Source organism: Podarcis liolepis (assembly GCF_965112155.1).
Source record: "Podarcis liolepis genome assembly, chromosome: 4".
In the NCBI taxonomy this organism is placed as follows: domain Eukaryota; kingdom Metazoa; phylum Chordata; class Lepidosauria; order Squamata; family Lacertidae; genus Podarcis; species Podarcis liolepis.
Genome location: NC_139558.1, coordinates 96,822,528 through 96,845,999, shown reverse-complemented (window position 1 = coordinate 96,845,999; position 23,472 = coordinate 96,822,528). Strand labels below are relative to the sequence as shown.

General features: G+C 45.1%; 1 protein-coding gene across 1 annotated transcript in view; it reads left to right on the top strand.

The window, feature by feature from the left end:
• The window catches only part of MYO7A (myosin VIIA), a 177,150-nt gene that overhangs the window by 151,131 nt on the left and 2,547 nt on the right, over window positions 1-23,472 (top strand). Inside the window, exons 38-50 of the mRNA XM_083499152.1 lie at window positions 898-1,088; window positions 1,875-1,999; window positions 4,970-5,127; window positions 6,853-7,006; window positions 7,917-8,072; window positions 9,588-9,693; window positions 10,740-10,853; window positions 11,712-11,799; window positions 13,106-13,212; window positions 16,411-16,596; window positions 17,730-17,846; window positions 19,277-19,360; window positions 20,202-20,321. Of these exons, the coding sequence (XP_083355278.1) occupies window positions 898-1,088; window positions 1,875-1,999; window positions 4,970-5,127; window positions 6,853-7,006; window positions 7,917-8,072; window positions 9,588-9,693; window positions 10,740-10,853; window positions 11,712-11,799; window positions 13,106-13,212; window positions 16,411-16,596; window positions 17,730-17,846; window positions 19,277-19,360; window positions 20,202-20,321 (1,706 nt within the window). The remainder of the gene's footprint in view (window positions 1-897; window positions 1,089-1,874; window positions 2,000-4,969; window positions 5,128-6,852; window positions 7,007-7,916; window positions 8,073-9,587; window positions 9,694-10,739; window positions 10,854-11,711; window positions 11,800-13,105; window positions 13,213-16,410; window positions 16,597-17,729; window positions 17,847-19,276; window positions 19,361-20,201; window positions 20,322-23,472) is intronic.

The following is a 23,472-nucleotide window of genomic DNA, read 5'->3' as shown; positions in this document are numbered from 1 at the left end:
GATCGCCAGTAGGCCCTCGGCACTGGATCTCAGTGTCCGGGCTGAACGATGGGGGTGGAGACGCCCCTTCAGGTATACTGGGCCAAGGCCGTTTAGGGCTTTCAAGGTCAGCACCAACACTTTGAATTGTGCTCGGAAACGTACTGGGAGCCAAGGTGTTATATGGTCTCGGTGGCCGCTCCCAGTCATTGGTCTAGCTGCCACATTCTGGATTAGTTGTAGGATCTGGGTCACCTTCAAAGGTAGCCCCATGGAGAGCGCATCTTCTAAATTAAAAGCGCACACAAAAATTGTGTTTGGCCTGTGTGTGTACCCTAGAACAGCTTTCGCGAAACTTGCGCCCTCCAGTTGTTGTCGGACGACAGTCCCCACTGGGCAATGTCTTACCTGAGAATCCTGGATTTGGGGGGGGGGGATTGGACAGGATGAATAACTTGTTACGGAAAAGGAGCAATGCAGCAGCGAGCTGCAGCTGGCTGGAAAGCAAAACATGATGGGAATGTTTGGGACTGTACTGTGAGAACAAAGGGGCAGTCTATTCACTGTGCTGAGCACCGGATTTAGCTCAGAGTGTCATTTGTCTCTCTGCTGTTGGAGTCTGAAGAGAGCAGACGTGTTTCTCTGTAATGCTGCAAAGACAGAAATAAAGGCATGTAAATACATTTCTGTCTATCTCTTTCCCCTCCCTGGGGGGGAGCAGGGAGCAGGGAAGAGTGGTGTGTCCTTCTCACATTTGAGGAGGATCGCCGATCGCGACCTAGCCTGTATCCTGCCGGGAAACGCAGACAGGGAGGTCAACAAGGAGATCAAGCCGGGTGCCTGGAGAGTGGCCAGTTTCTTCTGATAAGGCTTGAATCCGACATAACTAAGATGAATGGCTGTTTCTGTCTCCCACAGCGGGTGAAGAATCGGGGTTCCTCAGCTTCCTCAAAGGAGACTTGATCATTCTGGATCAGGACACAGGAGAGAACGTGATGAATTCCGGCTGGGCTAATGGGATCAATGAGAGGACGAAACAGAAAGGGGACTTCCCAACAGATTCTGTTTACGTCCTGCCCACGGTCACCATGCCTCCTATGGAGATTGTGGTAAGCTGCAGGAACAGTGGTTAAAAACAGCAATCACAGTTACCATTCTTCTTTAAACTGATAGAATATGTGCAGCTTGCAGATATAACATATAGAATAAGAGAAAAGAAGAACATACGTTTAGAGAAGATTGGAAAATGTTTATTGAAAATATGGGGGAACATTGGGTACACTTGAAAACATTGGTAGCATTAAGATAAATTCAACAGTGTAAGTAAGTATTGATGGATGTCATAATGGAATACAGAATGGGTTAGTTTATGTAAAATATGCAGGGATTTACGTTATGCAAAATGAACCATGGAAAGAGAAGAAGTGAAGTCATTGATATTTTAAGGTTGTTTAAAGTACTCTAAATTGTAAAACAGAATACACACAGAGAGAGAGAGAGAGAGAGAACAATCACACACATGTTGTTTTGTAAAGAAATAAAAGTAGTATTTACTTACATAACCCAGTCTCCAAGCAGCAATTAAAGTAGCAAAAGGAAGGCAGGTTTAGAACTACTAGCTAAGTTACAAAAGTACAAAATGTAAGTTAAAAAGTGGTGTCTGAGCTGCAGACACACATATGTTGTCAGCTTGGAAAAACATTTTGATTCTATACTACGCTGAAAGGTTTAACTGTTTCTTGGATTGATTATCCTTGAATCTTCCTGCCACACTTTCCATTCTCTTCTGCCATACCGGTGTGGCATGCCGCTCCTTTGAGAGCCACTGCTCCATGCCATATTAATGTCATTTCATTGTTATTCTGTGCCGTAATTAATGGTGGACGTTTCTCCAGGCCTTGGTTACCATGACGCCAGACCAGAGGCAGGATGTCATAAGGACAGCTCAGTTGGTGATGTCGGACAGCGAAGAAAGAGTGAAGCCATATACCCTGGAAGAATTCTCCTACGATTATTTTAGGTAAGCGTTTAAAAAAACGGGAGCAGAGAAGTCTGCCGGTCTCTTGAAATTGCAGCTGGATCCCTTTCTGTGCTGGAGAAAAGCAGGCAGGGAGAAGTTTTCCTTTGCTTCTCACGATGCTAGAACCCGTTTGGCCCCAACAAAGCTGAATTTTGGAAGATTTAGGGCATTATTATTTTTTCAAAATATAATCCGGCCCCCCATCAGGTCTGAGGGACAGTGGACTGGCCCCCTACTGAAGAAGTTTGCTGACCCCTGATTTAGGGAAAGTTTGTCACATCACATCTATGGAATTAGTTTCCATCAGAGACAGAGATGGCCACCGACTTGGACGGCTTTGAAAGAGTATCGGACAAAACTATAGAGGAGAAATCTATCTGTGTCTTCTAGACATTCCTCCTCCATTGACAGTCAGCATTTGCCTGATGGTTTGCCTGCTAATTGTGTGTGTCGTGGGGTGTTTTTGTTTTTTAAAAAATGTTGGTTTCATTTGTTGTTCTAAACTGGATGCTTCTAATTGAGGCAGAAAGTTGGAGTTTCATATCACTTCCTCTAACACACGGGTGTCAAACACAAGGCCCGCGGGCCGAATCCGGCCCGCCAGACCTCGTCATTTGGCCCGTGTAGCCGCCGCCGGCCGCCAGCCTTCACCTTTTATCACAGGAAACCTCCACTTTACATGCATTCAGGAAACCTCCACTTGTAGTCCTACAGATACAACCAGCCCTTTGAGGGTGACCAAACTGCTGATGCGGCCCCCGATGAATTTGAGTTTGACACCCCTGCTCTAACAGCAAGCTCAGGCAGTGGGACAGAAATGGAGTCCCAATGGCAGCCATCCTACTTAGGTAGGAAGAGATACTGCAACATTTTGCTGCAGGCGCCACTTAGAATGCATTGCAATGCAACCTAATATTGTTACATAAAAAGACAAGGTGTTGCTATGAGTTTATGGGTGTCAGACCTCTTTATTTTTTTTTTAATGATATTTATTAATGTTTCACAAACAATAAAAACCAATTCCAACATTTAAACTACAAAAGCAAAACAAAATAAAAAAGACACAGTAAAAAAACAGTTGATAGAAGAAAGAAAAGAAAAATAAAGAATAAAGAGTAAAGTCAAAGAGTAAAGACAAAGAAAAATACCAAAGTTCAGGGCTAAAAACAAAAAAGATTAATATTTTCAAATCTTATATTTTCTTCACTAGTTTCTTGACCTCCTCACACCTCCCATTTTGTATTCCAATTCAAATATTAAATTCAGCAAATCCTTACCCTCTAACATTTATCCTTACTCCATATATTAACCTATTATTATAAATATCCATTTCCAATTATCAATCCCTATTTACATTTTCTTAAGCATCTCTTTACCAATACCACTTATTTTTAATCAAACGTCATTTCAACATTCCTTAATTTTACAGTGCTTCTGCAGGTAATCTTTAAATTTCTTCCAGTCTTCCTCCACCGACTCTTCTCCCTGGTCATGGATTCTGCCAGTCATCTCTGCCAATTCCATGTAGTCCATGACCTTCCAGACCTCTTTAATCCCCGGATCCAGCAAATGTTGACATCTTTTCAAGGCTTCTAATTTTTGGAATAGCCGGGCTAACCTCCTGGTGAGGTGTAAGGAGAACAAAGGAAGGGGGCTCTGTGGGAGATGGCAAATGGCCCTCCTTCAACTCAGCAGAAAACGAGAAGGACCACAAGATCTACCCACTCTGGAAGAATGGCAGATGAAGGTGATAGACTACATGGGACTGGCTGAAATGACTGGCAGAATCCGAGACCAGGGGAAAGAGACGGCGGATGAAGACTGGAAGAAATTTAAAATTTATCTTAAGAAATATTGTAAAATTAATGAATGCTAAAATGCTGAGGTTTTAGAAAAATGGGGATTACGGCTGTAGAAGATTAAGTAAAAGAAAAAAACAAAGTGAAAATTAGATAAATTTAAGGGTGAGGATTTGCTGAACAAATTTGGAAACTGGGATACAGAAAGGGAAGGTACGGGGAAGTCGCTGAAGTAAGGTTTAAGAGGAAAAAAAGATCTGAAATTATACATGTTTGTTTATGTGTTTGTTTGTTTGTATTGTTTTGTGTTTATATAAATTGTGAAAAACCAATAAAAAAATTTCAAAAAAAAAAAAAAAGAAAACGAGAAGGACCAAAGCAAAAAGGGATCTGAGAGCTTTGGGGAGGTTGCACTGTGATGTGAACCGGAAGGTTTTGTTTTGTTTTGTTTTTTTGAATTTGCATTTTATTTATTTGTTAACATTCTTACATTACATCGGTAAACATTGACATATTACATTACAGGACTTACTAGAATGTAATTTCCAACATGCATACAAAAATTATATACAAATTTTATATACCTTGAAAGAAAATGAAACAAAAGAAAAAAAGAAAAGAAAGAAAGAAGAGAAAAAACAAAAACAATTTCCCCCCCAAAATCATATACATACCAACACCCTAGACTTCCTGTCTTTCCTGTTGTATATTCTTTTTTTACAAATGAATGTACTCTTATTATTGTATATTTCTTTACATATTATCTAATACATTCCTATATCAATATGTGCTCTTAGTCTTGTTTCTCAAGGCAGTCTTACTCTAACTCAATTGAACGCTAGCATAGATAGCGAACCTTTAATGTATTTTTGAACATACGTTTTAAATCTATCCCATTTTTCCATAATTTTTTGTTTCGAATTGCCTCCCAGGGTATTTGTTAACTGCGCCATTTCAGCAAATTCTTGTAGCTTGTAATGCCAATCCGTTATTGTCGGGGCTTCTTGTTCCTTCCACCCCTTGGCCACCAAAGTCCGAGCTACGGCCATTGCATAGAAGAATACCTCCCTAAAGGCCTTGGGGATGCCCCTGCCAACAATGCTTAACAGAACTGGAAGTTAAAGCAGCAAGCAGGGGAGAGATCCTCACTGCCTTGTCTTCTTCCCCACAGGCCTCCTCCCAAGCATACGCTCAGCAGAGTCATGATTACCAAGAACCGAGGGAAAGACAAGATGTGGTCCTACACGCGGGAGCCCATCAAGCAGCCTTTGCTGAAGAAGGTCCTGGGAAGCGAGGAGCTCTCGCAAGAAGCCTGCATGGCATTCATTGATATCCTTCCAAGTGCTGTGCCCCTGCTGAGTCAACGGGCATGAATGAGGCCACAGAGAGAGAAGTGGACAGCATTGGCCGTCCCGTTCCTGAATTCGGCCACAATCCAGCGGTCTCATTTTGCCTGTCTGGCAGAGTCTGAAAGACAAACTGGTGACAGGTTTTGGGGAATCGGCTCCCCACCCCCCACCCCCCATGGCATTAGATAAGAGAATAATAATAATAATAATAATAATAATAATAATAATAATAATAAATTTTATTATTTGTACCCCTCCCATCTGGCTGGGTTTCCCCAGACACTCTGGGCGGCTTCCACAGAGACCAAAAATACACTGAAATGTCACACGTTATAAACTTCCCTGAACAGGGCTGCCTTAAGATGTCTTCTGAATGTCAGGTAGTTGTTTATCGCTTTGACATCTGATGGGTTCCACAGGGCGGGTGCCACTACCGAGAAGGCCCTCTGTCTGGTTCCCTGTAGCCTCACTTCTCGCAATGAGGGAACCGCCAAAAGGCCCTCAGCGCTGGACCTCAGCGTCTGGGCAGAATGATGGGGGTGGAGACACTCCTTCAGGTCTACTGGGCCGAGGCCGTTTAGGGCTTTAAAGGTCAACACCAACACTTTGAATTGTGCTTGGAAACGTACTGGGAGCCAATGTAGGTCTTTCAAGACCAGTGTTATGTGGTCTTGGGGGCCGCTCCCAGTCACTGGTCTAGCTGCCGCATTCTGGATTAGTTCTAGTTTCCGGGTCACCTTCAAAGGTAGCCCCACGTAGAGCGCATTGCAGTAGTCCAAGCGGGAGATAACCAGAGCATGCACCACTCTGGTGAGACAGTCCGTGGGCAGGTAGGGTCTCAGCCTGCGTACCAGGTGGAGTTGGTAGACAGCTGCCCTGCATACAGAACTGACCTGCGCCTCCATGGACAGCTGTGAGTCCAAAATGACTCCCATAACAATAATGATGATGATGATGATGTCAGTGTTTGTAAAAAAAAGAGAAAGGGTTCTGACCTCCCTTTGTCGCCTCAGCCTGGTCCTCAGATCCTTGTCAGCACAAAAGAGTCCACAAGAAGAGTATCCTTGCAGAGTACTTTCTGCTTTTATTCTTAAAAGTCTTTCTGCAAAAGCGACTGACCAACTGTACACACATCAACACAACCAGCTTTCACTAACAAACCAATCAACCAACCCAACAAACTAACATTTCTCACTCTCTATATACAACCTGGTGCAGGCTGCTGATTCATGCTGACCCAGCTTTTTAAGCATTAAAGAAACAGCGGCTAATTTTTAACCGTGACATAATAATAATAATAATAATAATAATAATAATAATAATAATAATAATAAATTTTATTTATATCCCGCCCTCCCCAGCTAAGACCGGGCTCAGGGCGGGTAACAACCAATAATAAAAACAAGTTGATTAAAATACACTTTAAAAAACAAGATTAAAATTAGGATGCAGCCTCTTTACAGGGGTCCCCGCCGGACGTTCGGCTTCCAAAGATAGTTCGCAAACCGGAACAGTCACTTCCGGGTTTACGGCGTTCGAGAGCCAAAACGTTCGAGAACTAAGCTGTTCGAAAACCAAGGTACGACTATTGTTTCAATTTGATTTTGAAGCCGTCTTGAATATTCGCAAGAAAAGTGATGTAGGAATTCTACCTTATTATTTCCTGCCTGTTCCGGTTGTTGTACCCTTAACCTTTCCTGTGCACCCATCCTGAAGTACATGGGCGACTACCCTTCGAAAAGAACCCGCTCGGTGAACGAGCTAACAGACCAAATATTTGAAGGCGCCTTGAAAGCCGAACCACTCAAAGATGAGATTTACTCGCAAGTCCTGAAGCAGCTCACTGACAACCACATTAAGTAAGAGGTTCTGCATCTCTCCACGGGAATAACGTTTGCAGTGGAACTTTCTGTGGACAGAGAAAGATTCACTGCCAGTGTGTAGCAGCTCTGTCCCACCTGAGAATCAGCCAGGAATGTGCTTGCAGGTGCAAGTGGGATTTTGTGTGCAGTTCATTTTTCATTTCTTTCTTTGCTACAGATTTTTGTTGAGCTTTGATAAATCCTAAATATCAAATCAATTACTTAATAATAATTGGCATAACCAAGGTGTCTTTTAAAAATAAATAAATCATACCCTATTATGGCAAGGGGATATATGCAAATGAAGACACTGGGCAAACAATCTTCAAGGATCGTAGAATTTAAGCACAACAAAAAAAGAATTCTTTTATATTGCAAGTTCAGGAAATGGGTACATAAAAGGGAGATGTGTTTGATGGCGGAGACTGACTGTGTTATTGGATATTGGCACAGGCCACAAAATCAAACCTATCAGAAATAAGCTTCTCTGTTCTTTATTGATCTCCTGGTACTTTGTTAATTTGAATGAACTTTTTCAGATCTGCGAAAAATACACAGTAACAAATACGATGCACATAACAAAACTCGACTATAAACTTAGTCCCAGTGCTGTTTGTAAATGTGCAGAAAGAAGGGGAAACCCAATAATGGAGAAGGTGTAGAAACAGCTGACAAAAATGTTTTATTAAGCTAAGGACCCAAAAAAGTTTAGGTATGATGCCAGTCCATAGCAGATGACAAAAATATGGAGGAAGGACTGCTGGCACAAATTTGACAAATGGAAGCCAAATAACTGAGAAAGATGTTTTCGATTGATTTAGATTTCTTTCTTTTTTAAAATTCCAAAACAAATGGGCTTTCGGTGTGTGTTTTCTTCACCATATTCTCTTGTTTTCTTGCTGGAAAGGTACAGCGAAGAGAGAGGCTGGGAGCTGCTTTGGCTTTGCACGGGCCTCTTCCCCCCCAGTAACGTTCTCCTGCCCCATGTCCAGCGGTTTGTTCAGTCTCGGAAGCATCACCTGCTTGCCACGGACTGCATTCAGAGGCTGCAGAAAGCACTCAGGTAAGCTGCTGGGAAGGGACTGTCACCTCACGGGTGGAGCAGCTGTTTTGCACGCAGAAGGACTGGGACCGCAATGCCCCAAGAGCCGCTTCTCCCCTTACAAACCAGCCCAGACCCTGTGATCTTCTTTCGAGTTGTTTTCTTTCTTTTATATGAACAGAAAACTCCTTCTCCTGGCCTGCTGTGCCCCCCTATTGCTGTCTCCCAGCACCCTTAACAAACTAGAACTCCCAGGATTTGGGGGGGGGCATATGCACCAAATTAAGGGACGCAGGTGGCGCTGTGGGTTAAACCACCGCTCCGTTTGGACTTGCTGATCAGAAGGTCGGCGGTTCAAATCCCCGCGACGGGGTGAGCTCCCGTTGCTCGGTCCCTGCTCCTGCCAACCTAGCAGTTCGAAAGCACGTTAAAGTGCAAGTAGATAAATAGGTACCGCTCCGGTGGGAAGGTAAACGGCGTTTCCGTGCTCTGCTCTGGTTCACCAGAAGCGGCTTAGTCATGCCGGCTCCCTCGGCCAATAAAGCGAGATGAGCGCTGCAACCCCAGAGTCGTCCACGACTGGACCTAAAGGTCAGGGGTCCCTTTACCTTTACCTATATCACACTGTATCAAAAAAACATATCATCCTTAAATCCCCCCACATTTTCTCCTCCCCCCTCCCCAAAAACATAACCCCCCTCCCCTCCCCCTCTCACACTTCCCTCAGCTCCTCTCTCTGGTTTCAATCAACATATGTTATTTTCTGCATGTTACAAAACTGTACATATCCTTAATTTATCTATCTGATGTTAACAATAAAAAGTTTATGAATGTTTATTCAAAACCTGCCAAGGAGTCCAGTTCATTTTGTTGTTTCTTTAAATACTTTGTAAAGGGTTCCCATTCATCTTTAAAGTCACAGTTATCCCTGTCATGTAGTTTGTGTGTCAGTTTTGCCAATTCTGCATAGTCCATCAATTTCTCTTGCCACAGTTCTTTAGTCGGGATTTCCTCCTTCTTCCATCCTTGTGCTATTAAGACTCTTGCCGCCATTGTCGCATACATAAAGATATTTTTCAATTTCCTTGGCAGGTTTTTTCCTACAATCCCTAACAAAAATGCTTCAGGTTTTTAAACAAATGTTAGTTGGAACTTCTTTGGAGTTGTTTTCAACTACAGTCATACCTTGGATATCGAACACCTTGGCTCCCAAACGATGGAAGCTGAGCATTCGATGGGGCTTCCGCAGCTTCCGATTGGCTGCAGGAGTTTCCTGCAGCCAATCGGAAGCCGCACTTTGGTTTCCAAATGTTTCGGAAGTCGAACGGAATCCATTCAACTCCCAAGGTACGACTGTAGATTGTTTTTCTTCCTTCGTATTTCATCAGTGATGTTTTTAAACGTTGGGAGCTGCCTTGAACCCCAGCTCGAGAGAAAGGATATATTAAATACATTAAGTAATTTGTAATAAATAAATAAAGAGGTGCCCCCAAGCTGTTCTCTATAGCAAGTTTTTTGTTTTGCTTTGTTTTTCAGGAACGGATCTCGGAAGTACCCACCCCATCTGGTAGAAGTCGAGGCGATTCAGCACAAAACAACTCAGATTTTCCATAAAGTGTACTTCCCAGATGACACAGATGAGGTAAAAGCAAAAAAAAAGGAAAGTGTAATGGGTTTGAGTTACTCGTGCGTAAATTGTCCCCGTAAGGGGCTTAATTGCCTTGGTTAAACCGTCCTGACTGCACAGCCCATCTCAGCGTGGCTGCCTCAGTCGCTAGCAGAATCTGTCTGTGGGCGTTTCTTAAACCTTTTCCAGCATAAAAGCTGTTTGACTCCCAGTCATCTCCGCCTCTCATTGCACGGGAGTCTTCTGCGCAGGGAGGGCATGGGTAGTGGAGGACCAGTGCTTTCCTCACTGACGTCCAGGGAAGAATACCGGAGCTCTCCCTCCGCTTCCCCCATTTCCTCTCCTTGATCCCTGGTGTTACGCCGATTTCCTTCCTCCTCTACCAAGCTGCGTCTCCCCCTAGTGCTGGTACCTTCTCCTGCAGAATCGGGGAGCCTCTTCTTCGCCTTTCGCTCTGATGGCAGGTCCCTGACAGAAAGGAAAGGAGGGAGGGGGGGATTGGACAAAATAAGCAAGGCCACAGCCTGTGGAGAAGCTGTAGTCTGTAGGTTGGGAACAAGGCTGTTGAGAGTATCTTCAGTCAAGGAAGATTCTGGGTTTAGGTTTCTACAGATGGGAAGCAGGACTGGGTGAACATTTTCTTGTTTTAATGGGATTGTTTTAATGAGGGATGCTTATATTGCATTGTTGCATGGGGGGGGGCTATTGGGTTGTCTTTGTTTTTATTTTTATCATGTATTCCTTTGTGTTTTTTTAATTGCAATTATATATTGTGAACCACCCTGAGATCTACAGGTTTAGGGCTGAACACAAATGTAATAAAAAAATTATTTATTTACTTTTAATACTATGCAAACCACTTAGAAGCCCGTGTCATTTTCATGTTCATTTATCCAATTTCTATACCGCCCTTCAGCCAAGGATCACAGTAGTGAAAACGAAAACAATAACCCCCTCCACAGTACGATGTTGGCATTAAGCGATACATGAAATAAAGAAATAAGGTCTCAGGCCTTAAGCACCACAACCTTCTCAAGTTCCTGCTCCATTTTTTTTGGCAGGCGTTTGAAGTGGAATCGAGCACGAAAGCCAAGGACTTCTGCCAGAACATCTCCAACCGGCTGCTGCTTAAATCATCGGAGGGTTTCAGCCTCTTTGTCAAAATCTCTGACAAGGTGAGTGGACAACCAGGGCTTCATCTGGCGTTATATCAGAGGACTGTGGACAGCTTCCCCCGCTGGAATCATACAAATCCCCATTGTGCCATGTTGTTGTTGTTTAGTCGTGTCCGACTCTTTGTGACCCCTTGGACCAGAGCACACCAGGCACTCCTGTCTTCCACTGCCTCCCGCAGTTTGGTCAAACTCATGGTGGTAGCTTCGAGAACACTGTCCAACCATCTCGTCCTGTGTCGTCCCCTTCTCCTTGTGCCCTCCATCTTTCCCAGCATCAGGGTCTTTTCCAGGGAGTCTTCTCTTCTCATGAGGTGGCCAAAGTATTGGAGCCTCAGCTTCACGTCTGTCCTTCCAGTGAGCACTCAGGGCTGATTTCCTTAGGAATGGATCGGTTTGATCTTCTTGCAGTCCATGGGACTCTCAAGAGTCTCCTCCAGCACCATAATTCAAAAGAATCCATTCTTCGGCGATCAGCCTTCTTTATGGTCCAGCTCTCACTTCCATACATCACTACTGGGAAAACCATAGCTTTAACTATACGGAGATATTGCCACCAGAGAGCCAACAGGTGACATTCCTTCCTCCAGGCTTAATTCAGGGGGCTGGTTGGGGCAAATGGGGCAGTTGAAAAGGTTGACCAAGAATATCCTTGCAGTTGGCCATCCATGAGCCCAAGGTATCACAGCATCCTTGGTGGCTGGCTACCCCTCCACTGTAGAAATGCTTTTTCCACGCAGGCTCACCAAAGCCCTAGCCTGAGCCCCTTCCAAAACCAGCACAAATCAGCAGGTGGAAATCGCTTGGCAAGTGGAATCACAGGCCGCTTTGCCTTTGGTTCATTGCCATGTTTTCTTTCAGGTCATCAGCGTACCTGAAGGGGACTTCTTCTTTGACTTTGTCAGGCACCTGACAGACTGGATCAAGAAAGCCAGACCACCAAAAGATGGTAAATAGCTGTATAATTGCCTGTGTCCTTTCATTTGGAGAGTGCTTAATAATAGTAGCCTGATGGAAACGTCAGTTTTCTTTTATTTATCACATTTTAAAAAATATATGTACAGTGGTACCTTGGGTTACATACGCTTCAGGTTACAGACTCCGCTAATGTAGAAATAGTGCTTCAGGTTAAGAACTTTGCTTCAGGATGAGAACAGAAATTGTGCTCCGGTGGCACAGCAGCAGCAGGAGGAGGCCCCATTAGCTAAAGTGGTGCTTCAGGTTAAGAACAGTTGCAGGTTAAGTACGGACCTCCGGAACGAATTAAGTACTTAACCTGAGGTACCACTGTATCTGCCATCTTTTCATCAAAATGGTGTGCCATGGTTCTCCGATTTTATCTCCACAACAACCCTGTGAGGTAGGTTAGGCTAAGAGTGAATGACTGGCCCAAGGTCTCCCAGTGAGCAGCATGGCAGATCGGGATTCGAACCCTGGTCTCCCAGGTCATAGGCCAACACTCTAACCACTACACTACTCTAACTCATGACTGCCTGCTCTTTTGAGGCTGGAACTAGAACCCTTCTCCCTGACGTACTAGTTTTCTACGGGCAAGGGTGTGTGTGTGTGTCTGTGTGTGTGTGTGTGTGTGTGTGTCTGTGTGTAAAAAATGGAAGAGCATTTCTTCACCTCACTGTCCACCAATGGGGGAGAAATTCAGTTCAGGCCGCATTTAAAAGGCAAACGTGCCCATTTTGCAATTCCCAAAACAATTCACACATCATCACCATTATTGCTATTGTTATTATAATTTGTATATTGCCCTTCACTCGCAGATCTCAGTGTGGTTTTCCAGATTTTGCAGTGCAATTCTACAACCAAGTAACATGAAGAAAAATGCAATGCATTGCAGTGGAGCGTGCACAAAAATATATCACGTTAGTCAAAATGCAGTGCAAAAATGCATTATATTTGTGGGAAACGCTTGCAAAAATGGGAATATTTGGCACAACTGCATGCAAAGATGGGTATATTAGGGAAAGCCGCATGCATCAGATATGCATATATTCACTGATGAATTTTCATGAGAGCTTTGATTTTTAATGGCAAACTGATCTGGAAGTGCAGAGCGCCGAATTTAAGGTTGGAAAAGCGACAAACAGAGAAAAAGCAAAATGGTCTGGTTCACACATTCCTATCTAAAGTGGTCCACCCCAGGCCTCAGGGAGAACAAGTCGGTAGTTCCACATATAGCCTGCTGCCCTAGAATGCACAGCCATTTCCTAGCTTAATTTTGCAATGATTTCTTTGGGCAGGGATAGTGCCTTCTCTCACCTACCAAGTGTTCTTCATGAAAAAGCTGTGGACAAACACTGTGCCTGGAAAGGATTCGATGGCCGACTCCATATTCCACTATTATCAGGTATTGTTGTTGTTGTTTAGTCGTTTAGTCATGCCTGACTCTTCGTGACCCCCTGGACCAGAGCACGCCAGGCACTCCTGTCTTCCACTGCCTTCCACAATTTGGTCAAACTCATGCTGGTAGCTTCGAGAACACTGTCCAACCATCTCGTCCTCTGTCATCCCCTTCTCCTTGTGCCCTGCATCTTTCCCAACATCAGGGTCTTTTCCAGGGAGTCTTCTCTTCTCATGAGGTGGCCAAAGTCTTGGAGCCTCAGCTTCAGGATCTGACCTTCCAGTGAGCACTCAGGGCTGATTTCCTTCAGAATGGAGAGGTTTGATCTTCTTGCAGTCCATGGGACTCTCAACAGTCTCCTCCTCCTGCACCATATTTCAAAAGCATCCATTCTTTGGCAATCAACCTTCTTTATGGTCCAGCTCTCACTTCCATACATCACTACTGGGGAAACCATAGCTTTTACTATACGGACCTTTGTTGGCAAGGTGATGTCTCTGCTTTTTAAGATGCTGTCCAGGTTTGTCATTGCTTTTCTCCCAAGAAGCAGTCTAGGGGAGCAGAACCCCAGCCTTTCTGAGTTAGGAACAGCAACACCAAGGGAACTTGAAGCCCGGGGGGGGGTGGACAGACCCAAAGCAGGCAAGGCCTCCGAACATAGCTCAAAGCGAAAAGATGATTGGCGGGTGCATTTGCTGAGCAGCTTTCAACATGGCACCTTCCCCAGGGACTCCAGGAAAGATAACAACAAAAAGGACTCTATCAAGGCCGGCTCTATCGTTAGGTAAAGCGAGGCGGCTGCCTCGGGCAACCAATGCTGGGAGTCAGAGAACAGCAGCCAGCTGCGGGGTTGAATTTGGTTCCATTCATATTTTGACGCAAACCCGCCTAGTTTGCACATCCTGAAATGATATGCAAACTGTAATGTACTTATTATTGGGAATCTGCATGTCTCTGAGTACTGAGGTGCCATTCTCTAAGCAAAGCACATGTTCGTGGCAATAATGTACAAAAACACATCATATCGGTGGGGAATTGCTTGCCAGAAAAAGCGTATATTAAGCAAGATTTGCCTGCCAAAATGTGCATATGGAAAGAAATATGTACTTGAGGATGGAAAAATGAGAAACTGAAATTGACAGATGTGGCGATCACACACAGGGCCCCCGGACGTTTGACGGTCTATTGACCCTGTGCCACCACTGCGATTGCTTTTTCCGCTGCCACCACCCCGTATCTCACGGGGACACACGGAGTCCAGTCAGTTGTTAACATTAACAAATAATCAAGTTTATTTTAAAAGGCAGGAACAAGCTTATGGTTACAGCTAGTTTTTCTTGGCAGTTTCTTAATCTTAGTTCCTAACAACTTCAAACTGATTATTCCCAACTATCTATCTGACTCCACCTAACAATTCCTCTCACTCTCTCACAATACAACTCTACCAACCCACAGATCTATCCTCCCTCTTCCCTCTTCAACTCCCAAACCTCAACTGACTTTCAAAACCTTCCACTCTAACTTTTACTCCTCCCCTTGCATTCGTACTGGCCAATCACATCACACACTCATTTAACCCTTTCCTTATGACCCACCTAGGAGGCAAATGCCACAACAGATTATGCATTTGCAGTCTCACATAAGCAACTGCAAAAGCAATGAGACAAAGGTCACGTTAACAGAAAAGTTAACTCTTGACCTCAGGCATCTACATTTGGGATCTTTTTAGAAGCAGTGAGGGAGAAGTAGCCTTCTGGGAAATGGCCAAAGCACAATTTGCTTCTTTCACTATTTGTCAGAGGCAACAACAGTCTCTTCCAGGCTTTGTGCAAGACACCGTCCCTCGAACCCATCCAGAAACTATGAAAGAAAGATATACCGCATTTTTCGTTGTATAACATGCCCCCTTGTATAAGATGACCCCTGTTTTTTGGGACCGCAACAAAAAAATTGGGCAGGAAATTGCCCAAACTTGGTGAGCTTTTTTGGGGCGGAGAGATTGCCCAGAGTTGTTGACCTTTTCTTGGGGGGGGGGCCACGGCTGCCAATGGCTCTACAGACTGCCCACCATTGAAAACCACACACATCGTCTGTACACTCGCCACCAAAAGCTCACCTGCCCACTCGACGCAACCACAGCCGATTGCACGCACGCCTCACCGCTGCCGTAAATCGACTGCCCAATTGCCACAGCCAGTCATCAGCAGGCCTTGCCACAGCAACCAATCCCACGCCCAACCGCCGCTGCCAATCTCCTGCTGGCTGCTGCCACTGCTGTAAACAAAAATTGCCCTTTTCCCTTATGGGGTATCCAAGAGCCCATATAGAGTCCTTACCTAGGTTCCCTATTGGTAGGAGAAAATGACAGAAGCCAACCAGAGAATATTGAGAAGCAAAGCAGCTAGTAAGCTTGATCTTTATTGATCTGTTGCAATAGGGTGCTCCCCTCACACGCAGGAGGGAGGAGGGACCCAGAAAAATGGCATGCAAGGCCTTATAAAGACTTTTGAAATTGCCACCCTGTAGATCAAGACCACCCCCCAGAAATATCATACAATACATCACAGAAGGGGTGTAACCTAAGACCACCCCCCAGATACATCATACCTACATCACAGAAAAGGGGGTCTACAACAGAAATTTGAATGTTGTTTTTCTCCTGTCGTTGTTTACCTCTTGTCTGGCAGGTTACTAGATTGGATTGCCTGGGGAGCCTGGCCAGTCTTTTGTAATGATAAATACTTAGTTCCTGAGTCAGGTCACAGGCTCACCCTATTCAAACACAGATATACCCTTAACACAGGATTTGTGAAGGAAAAGACAATGGGGAGGCTTTTCCATTTTCCTTTGACCTTGCCGAGAAAACATTTGGTCAGTTTGGGACAGTTTGGGATCCAAAAATGCTTCCAGGCCGGTCTTCCTTTGCTGATCTATGTACGTGCTTGGTTGGTACACTTATGAACATTTAACATATATCTAAGACCTCAAAATTCCTATCACACCACCAATCGCCTGCCCCCCCCCCCCCCGCTATCCATGTGTAAGGCGACCCGTAATTTTTGCCTATTGTTTCTAAGGGAAAAAATGTCGTCTTATACAAGGAAAAATACGGTGCTCTCCATCTCTATGGGCAGAGTCGTCTTTTTTGCTGGTGTGACTTTGCAAAATGCTCTGTATCTCTCTGTCTCTCTCGCTCTGGTGCAGGAATTACCAAAGTACCTTCGCGGCTACCATAAATGCTCGAGGGAGGAAGTCCTGCAACTTGGGGCCCTCATCTATAGGGTGAAGTTTGAAGACGACAAGTCCTATTTCCCCACCATTCCCAAACTCCTCAAGGAGCTGGTGCCTGAGTCTCTCATTCGGCAGCTGTCTCCAGATGACTGGAAGAGGGTAGGTCTGCTCCAACACCCACCAACCCACCCCAATGTCCCAGTTGCACCCCTGGACACCCCCCCTTTGCACCCTTTCCATCCCACCTGCATGTCTTCTGCAGCATTGCCATCTTCCAGATCAGGGCCAGATTTAGGTTCGATGAGGCCCTAAGCTCCTGAAGGTAATGGGGCCCTTTCTATGTCCAGCTCTCCTTTGTCAACAACAAAATGTCACTGTTTTTTGTGTTGAATATATGCTATATGGTAAGTTATGGACCTAATAGGTATCTCAAGCCATTTGCACATGTTGCCATGCAATCAGTCCATGCAGAATGGGGGCACACTATATATAGAAATGAGCGAAACAGTGATATTTTAGAGAGCAGGCTAGCAGGCAGGGCCCATGACTTACATCACAGGAGCCTACACAACACAAAACACTCTTGCTGTATGTAGGTTTTATTCTATTTGTTTTTTTATCTTATATTTTGGAAATGTACATCCAGTTCTTTTTTTCCTTTATTTTTTGGGGGGGCCCCAAGAGAGTGGGCCCCTAAGCTATAGCTTGTTTAGTTTATACATAAATCCAGCCCTGTCCCAGATCAAAACCCCCAGATCTCTAACATCATTTGCACACAAATTATGTGGTTGGTGTCCTTGATTGCTTGTTGAGATGGAGGTAGAATTCAGTTCAGTTTGCATTTAATGCAAACATACCTGATTATCACTTTTCGATACATTACACAAACTGAAACACAGGCATCCTTTCATATCAGCACTTCTGTTTTTGCTTTTGTTTTTCCAGTGCAGTGAATCATAGAATCATAGTATCTTAGAATGCTAAGGGACCCAAAGGGTCATCTAGTCCAACCCCCCGCAATGCAGGAATCACAACTGAATTAATATGTACAAAAATGCATATCCTAGGGTGAAATGTGCAAATAAATGCATTGTTTACGGACAATTGCTTTGCAAAAAGTGAACTGGAGGCAAAACTGCATTAAAATTAGAATTTCGCCCCCAAATGCTGGTGAATTTTCATGAGGACTTAAAAAAATAATAATCACAAATTGATGTGGAGGAAATGTGGGAAACTGAACTTAAAATTTAGAAGAATGAGAAACCGAAATGTTTTTTACTCTTTCTGTGCAGTCCATTGTGGCTTATTTCAACAAGCACGCTGGCAAAACGAGAGAAGAAGCCAAGCTTGCCTTCCTGAAGATTGTATTCAAGTGGCCTACGTTTGGATCGGCTTTCTTCGAAGTGAAGGTGAATATGGGTCCTTTTTTACATCATCTGGAGGGTCCAGGGTTCTAGTGTGGAACATGGGCATCAGAAATATTTGCTTGCTTCTTTTCGTGACAAAATCTGTATTCTTGCCTTTCGTTCATAATCCCCGGAGCGTGGTACAAATAACAAAAAGTAATATATACACAGATAAACTGGTAGATCATTTAGGGCGGCAGCATCTACTCTTCGGAACTCCCTGCCTATTGAGATCAAGCAGACCCTTTCACTGTACTCTTTTTCAATGCCTACAAAAAACATTGACACTTAGACAAGCCTACCCTGATGCTTAGGACGCGCGTGGCGCTGTGGGTTGAACCACAGAGCCTAGGACTTGCCGATCAGAAGGTCGGCGGTTCGAATCCCCGCAACGGAGTGAGCTCCCATTGCTCAGTCCCTGCTCCTGCCCACCTAGCAGTTCGAAAGCACGTCAAAGTGCAAGTAGATAAATAGGTACCGCTCCAGCGGGAAGGTAAATGGCATTTCTGTGCGCTGCTCTGGTTCGCCAGAAGCGGCTTAGTCATGCTGGCCACATGACCCAGAAGCTGTACACCGGCTCCCTCGGACAATAAAGCGAGATGAGTGCCGCAACCCCAGAGTCAGTCATGACCGGACCTAACGGTCAGGGGTCCCTTTACCTTTACCTTTACCCTGGTGCTTAGAGAGTGGAGGTAATTTTAATCTGCTTTCACTTGTGTATGTTTTAAAGTAGGGTTGGGTTTTTTTTTCTTTGATTATATTGTTTTCTTGTTTGTAAACCACTTTGAGGTGTTTTCTTTCTCTTTGTTAACAATCCAGGGGTATATAAATTTTATTAAATAAAAAAATGAAACCCAATCAGTTACTGGACGGGCAGCCAGGAGTCCCCAATCTTTGAATTGTTGTATGTACCAAATTTTATTTATATGTATGCACGCGCGCGCACACACACACACACACACACACACACACACACACACCCTGCCCATCTGGCTGGGTTTCCCCAGCCACTCTGGGCAGCTCCCAACAAAATATTAAAAACACAATAAAACATCAAACATTAAAAACTTCGCTCAACGGGGCTGCCTTCAGATGTCTTCTAAAAGTCAGATAGTTGTTTATTTCCTTGACATCTGATGGGAGGGCGTTCCACAGGGCAGGCGCCACTACCGAGAAGGCCCTCTGCCATCCCACAGAACTGAAGCAGGCAGTGTCCCCCCAGCCAGAAAACAAGACAAAACATCTGCATGCACACTCCAGACAAATGAAACACAGACAAAATTGTTGGCATCACACAGTGAAAAAGCAACACACAAAAAAACCCTTACTTTTTTAAAAAAAAAATGAGAGGGGCAGGGTGCTTGGCATGTGCATGTCATTCCCACCCCCACCCCCAGTCCTTTAACATGTCTCCACCTTTGCACTCCAAACAGCAAACAACTGATCCAAATTACCCAGAACTCCTCCTGATCGCCATCAACAAGCACGGCGTCAGCCTCATTGATCGCAAAACCAAGGTAAGGCAAGTCTTTCATTGCAGCTTCCCTAAGGCTTCTCTGTCACCCATGCAAAGTATCAAGATTGGCAGGTGTGTTGCCCCGCCCATCTGTCAGAGTCAGCCTGCAGCCAAAAAGTTTCACCTACATGATGTAGATGATGAGACGGAACCTAAAGGCCTTTTCCCTGCGCTCTGTCGCTGACTAGAGATGGCTAAAATTGCCCGCTTCAGTTTTTTTTATCTTATATTCAGTTCAAGGCATTCTGCATCAATTTGTGATAGCTGCTTTTAACATCCTCCAAGTCCCAAAAATTCATAAATATTTTGAATGTATTTCTCCTACAACACACATTCTTGTATGCAATTTTCCCTAATGCAACACATTTTTATATGTCGATTTCACCAATATATGCATTTTTATGCACATTTACACCGAAACTGCCCAGGCTTGCACCCGGGGAGCTCACTTCGGTACTGCTAAGGCAGTGGTTTGACTTCACCGCCAGAGGTGCACTCCGTTGTGTCTGAAGACAGACAGATGCCTCCAACCAATGCCTAATGTTCCCATATTTATATACTACTTTTGGTTGGAGAACTGCATCACAAAACCTGGCGAAATGTGAGTTTCACACATCATTTCAGGAAGTGCAGATGAGGTAGGTCCAGATTAAGATGCAGACCGAGCCAAATCATTTCCCCCCGGCCCTACCATTGAGTGTCCTGTCTAAGCCTCCCATGACTCTGTGTGGTGGATCCCTTGTTTCCATGGAGTTGCTAAAGGCTGAGTTGATGGAGTGGGGAGACAGGGTCCAGAGTCGGGTCTGCGGTGACACTCCTGACTTCCTTTCCCATGTCCCCAGGATATTCTCATCACGCACCCCTTCACAAAGATCTCCAACTGGAGCAGCGGCAACACCTATTTCCACATCACCATCGGCAACCTGGTGCGGGGGAGCAAGCTGCTCTGCGAGACTTCGCTGGTAAGTCACCCAAAATGCTTCCGGGCGCGCACAGTTCCCAAATGGGGAGGAAAATGGACCTTCAGACTGTGGAGCCTCTACATAGCTCCTCCAAGGCCTTGGCCATCCACTGTTGGTCATGCTTTGTGGGCGTTGAGTTGGCCTGCATGCGTTGAGTTTTAAAATGGCCGCCTGGTGCCATTGTGATATCAGGTGACTGGTAGGTCAATGGCACCGCCTCCCGACCAAACCTCATCCCCGAGGTGGTGAGGAGATGATGTGGAATGCTGGCCAGATCCCAGCCCCACAACCCTAGCTTACAGATAGGTAGCCGTGTTAGTCTGCCATAGTCAAAATAAAAAATTCCTTCCAGTAGCACCTTAAAGACCAACTAAGTTAGTTCTTGGTCTGAGCTTTCGTGTGCATGCACACTTCTTCAGATACACTGAAACAGAAGTTGCCAGATCCTTCTATATGCCGATCTCACATTCCCACCACCCTTCTGAGTAATACCCCTCCCTGTTAGTATCTCAGCTCACAGTCAGAGGTACCTGGCCTCCCCCGAGGCAATTGAGTGAGATACTGTGTTTACCTTCCGTCTGCGTCCTCCCGGCAGGCTAGGTAAACAAACCGGCGATTCTTCTCATTAGACGTGAGAAAGAACACACCCTCTGCTTCTCTGCTACTCTCCCTCCCTGCATTCTCCCCAGGGAGGGGAAATGAGACAGACAGGAGTCCTATTTACATGTTTTATTCCTGTCATTCAGCAGTACATAGAAATGCGACTGCACCCTTCAGTCTTCATCAGAAGAGTCACAACTCCACCCCTGTACTTCCAGCACAGGTCACATGACACTCTGAGCTAACATCCGGTGCTCAGTACAGAGAATAGACTCCACCTTTTCCCCAGCAGTACACCTGCAAACCACAACATCCTGTTTTGCATTCAAGCCATCTGGAGCTGGCTTTTGCCTTGGTGCTTTTTCCTGACACTCCCCACCTTCTCACTATATAGAAGCATCTGGCAACTTCTGTTTCAGTGTATCTGAAGAAGTGTGCATGCACACGAAAGCTCATACCAAGAACTAACTTAGTTGGTCTTTAAGGTGCTACTGGAAGGAATTTTTTTATTTTAACCCTAGCTTAGATACACTCATACGAATGTAAGAAGAGCCTGCTGGATCAGGCCGGTGGCCTGTCTAGTCCAGCATCCTGTTCTCCCAGTGGGAAACCCACAAACAAGATCTGAACACAAGAGCACCGTCCCTTGTTCCCTGCCTCTGGGGTTTCCAGCAAATGGTATTCACAAGCATTTCTGCATCTGAGGCAGGAGATAGCCCTCTCTGCCATGGGTTTGTCAGATCCTTGCGCCTTCTGTCAGGGCAGAATTTGGATCCTGGCACAGAACCAAGAGTGCATGAGAAATTCTGCTTTTGCTTCATAAATATATATATAATACAATCATACCTCTTGTTACATTTGCTTCATGATACGTATTTTGAGGTTGCCTCCCGCGGCGACCCGGAAGTACCAGAAAGGGTTACTTCCGGGTTTTGCCACTCGCGCATGCACAGACACGCAAAATGACATCACGCGCATGCGCAGAAGCGGCGAATCACGACCCGTGCATGCACAGACCAGGTTGCATTCCTTTCAGGTTGCGAATGGGGATCCGGAATGGATCCCGTTTGCTGCAGAGGTATCACTGTAATAACAAGCTTTCTGGACCTCAGGGCTGGAAAAAGATGACTGAAATCTATGGAGACTGAGGTGATGACAAAATAAGTACCGTGTATATGCTAGCATGTGGGACGTGCGTGGTGCTGTGGGTTAAACCACAGAGCCTAGCACTTGCCAATCAGAAGGTCGGCGGTTCGAATCCCCGTGACGGGGTGAGCTCCCGTTGCTCAGTCCCAGCTCCTGCCCACCTAGCAGTTCGAAAGCACATCAAAGTGCAAGTAGATAAATAGGTACTGCTCTGGCAGGAAGGTAAACGGCGTTTCCGTGCGCTGCTCTGGTTCACCAGAAGCGGCATAGTCATGCCGGCCACATGACCCGGAAGCTGTACGCCGGCTCTCTCGGCCAATAAAGCACGATGAGCGTCGCAACCCCAGAGTCAGCCATGACTGGACCTAATGGTCAGGGGTTCCTTTCCTTTTTATATGCTAGCATAGGCCTGCTAAGTTAGATGGAGAGTAGAAAAGATGATTACCCTGAGCAGAGGAACGGTTGGGGCTAGGTCTGCTTTTCAGAGCTGGACCCCACCCATTCCCCCCAACCAAGCACATTCTCCAGGCAGTGAGGAGGAAGTGTGGGGTACACCCCCCAACAGCTCACTTCAGAGAACAGCTCCCTTTTCTCCTGCAACCTGACTCCTAAGAAAATATCCGACCCTCCAAGTGTCCCTATTTTCCAGGGACAGTCCCAGATTTACAGAAGCCGTCCCGCTGTCTGATTTGATCCCAGAATGTCCCACTTTTGCTTAAGATGTCCCTATTTTCAGTGGAGAAATGTTGGAGGGAATGGAGTTATGCGACACCCAAGCCAAGAAGATCAGTAACTATACAACTTTTAGAAGACATCTGAAGGCAGCCCTGGACAGGGAAGGTTTTTAAAAGTTTATTATGTTTTTAGAGGTGTTGGAAGCCGCCCAGAGTGACTGGGGCAACTCAGTCAGATGAGCAGAGTATAAATAATAAAATTATAATTAATATTGTTACGGGGCAGGACGTCCCTATTTTCATCGGAGGAATGTTGGAGGATATAGAAAGGTGCAAAATAGATTGCCTGCTTCCTTGTAAGGCCACATTCCAGCCACGTTCAAGGAGAAACGTCAACCAAGCCAAAGACTCGGGGTGTCAGACAGGGTGGTGGCTTGAGGAGAATTCTGAGGGCCAGCTGGTAAGGTCTGGGGGGCCACATCCAAGACCCCACCTTGATGCCTGAGGTGGAAAGAAGGATCCCACCCGAGGAGGAGAAAATATTATTATTATTATTATTATTATTATTATTATTATTATTATTATTACCGTATTATTATTATTACTCTGCCCATCTGGCTGGGTTTCCCCAGCCACTCTGGACAGCTCCCAACAGAATATTAAAAACACAATAAAACATAAAACATTAAAAACTTCCTTAAACAGGGCTGCCTTCAGATGACTTCTAAAAG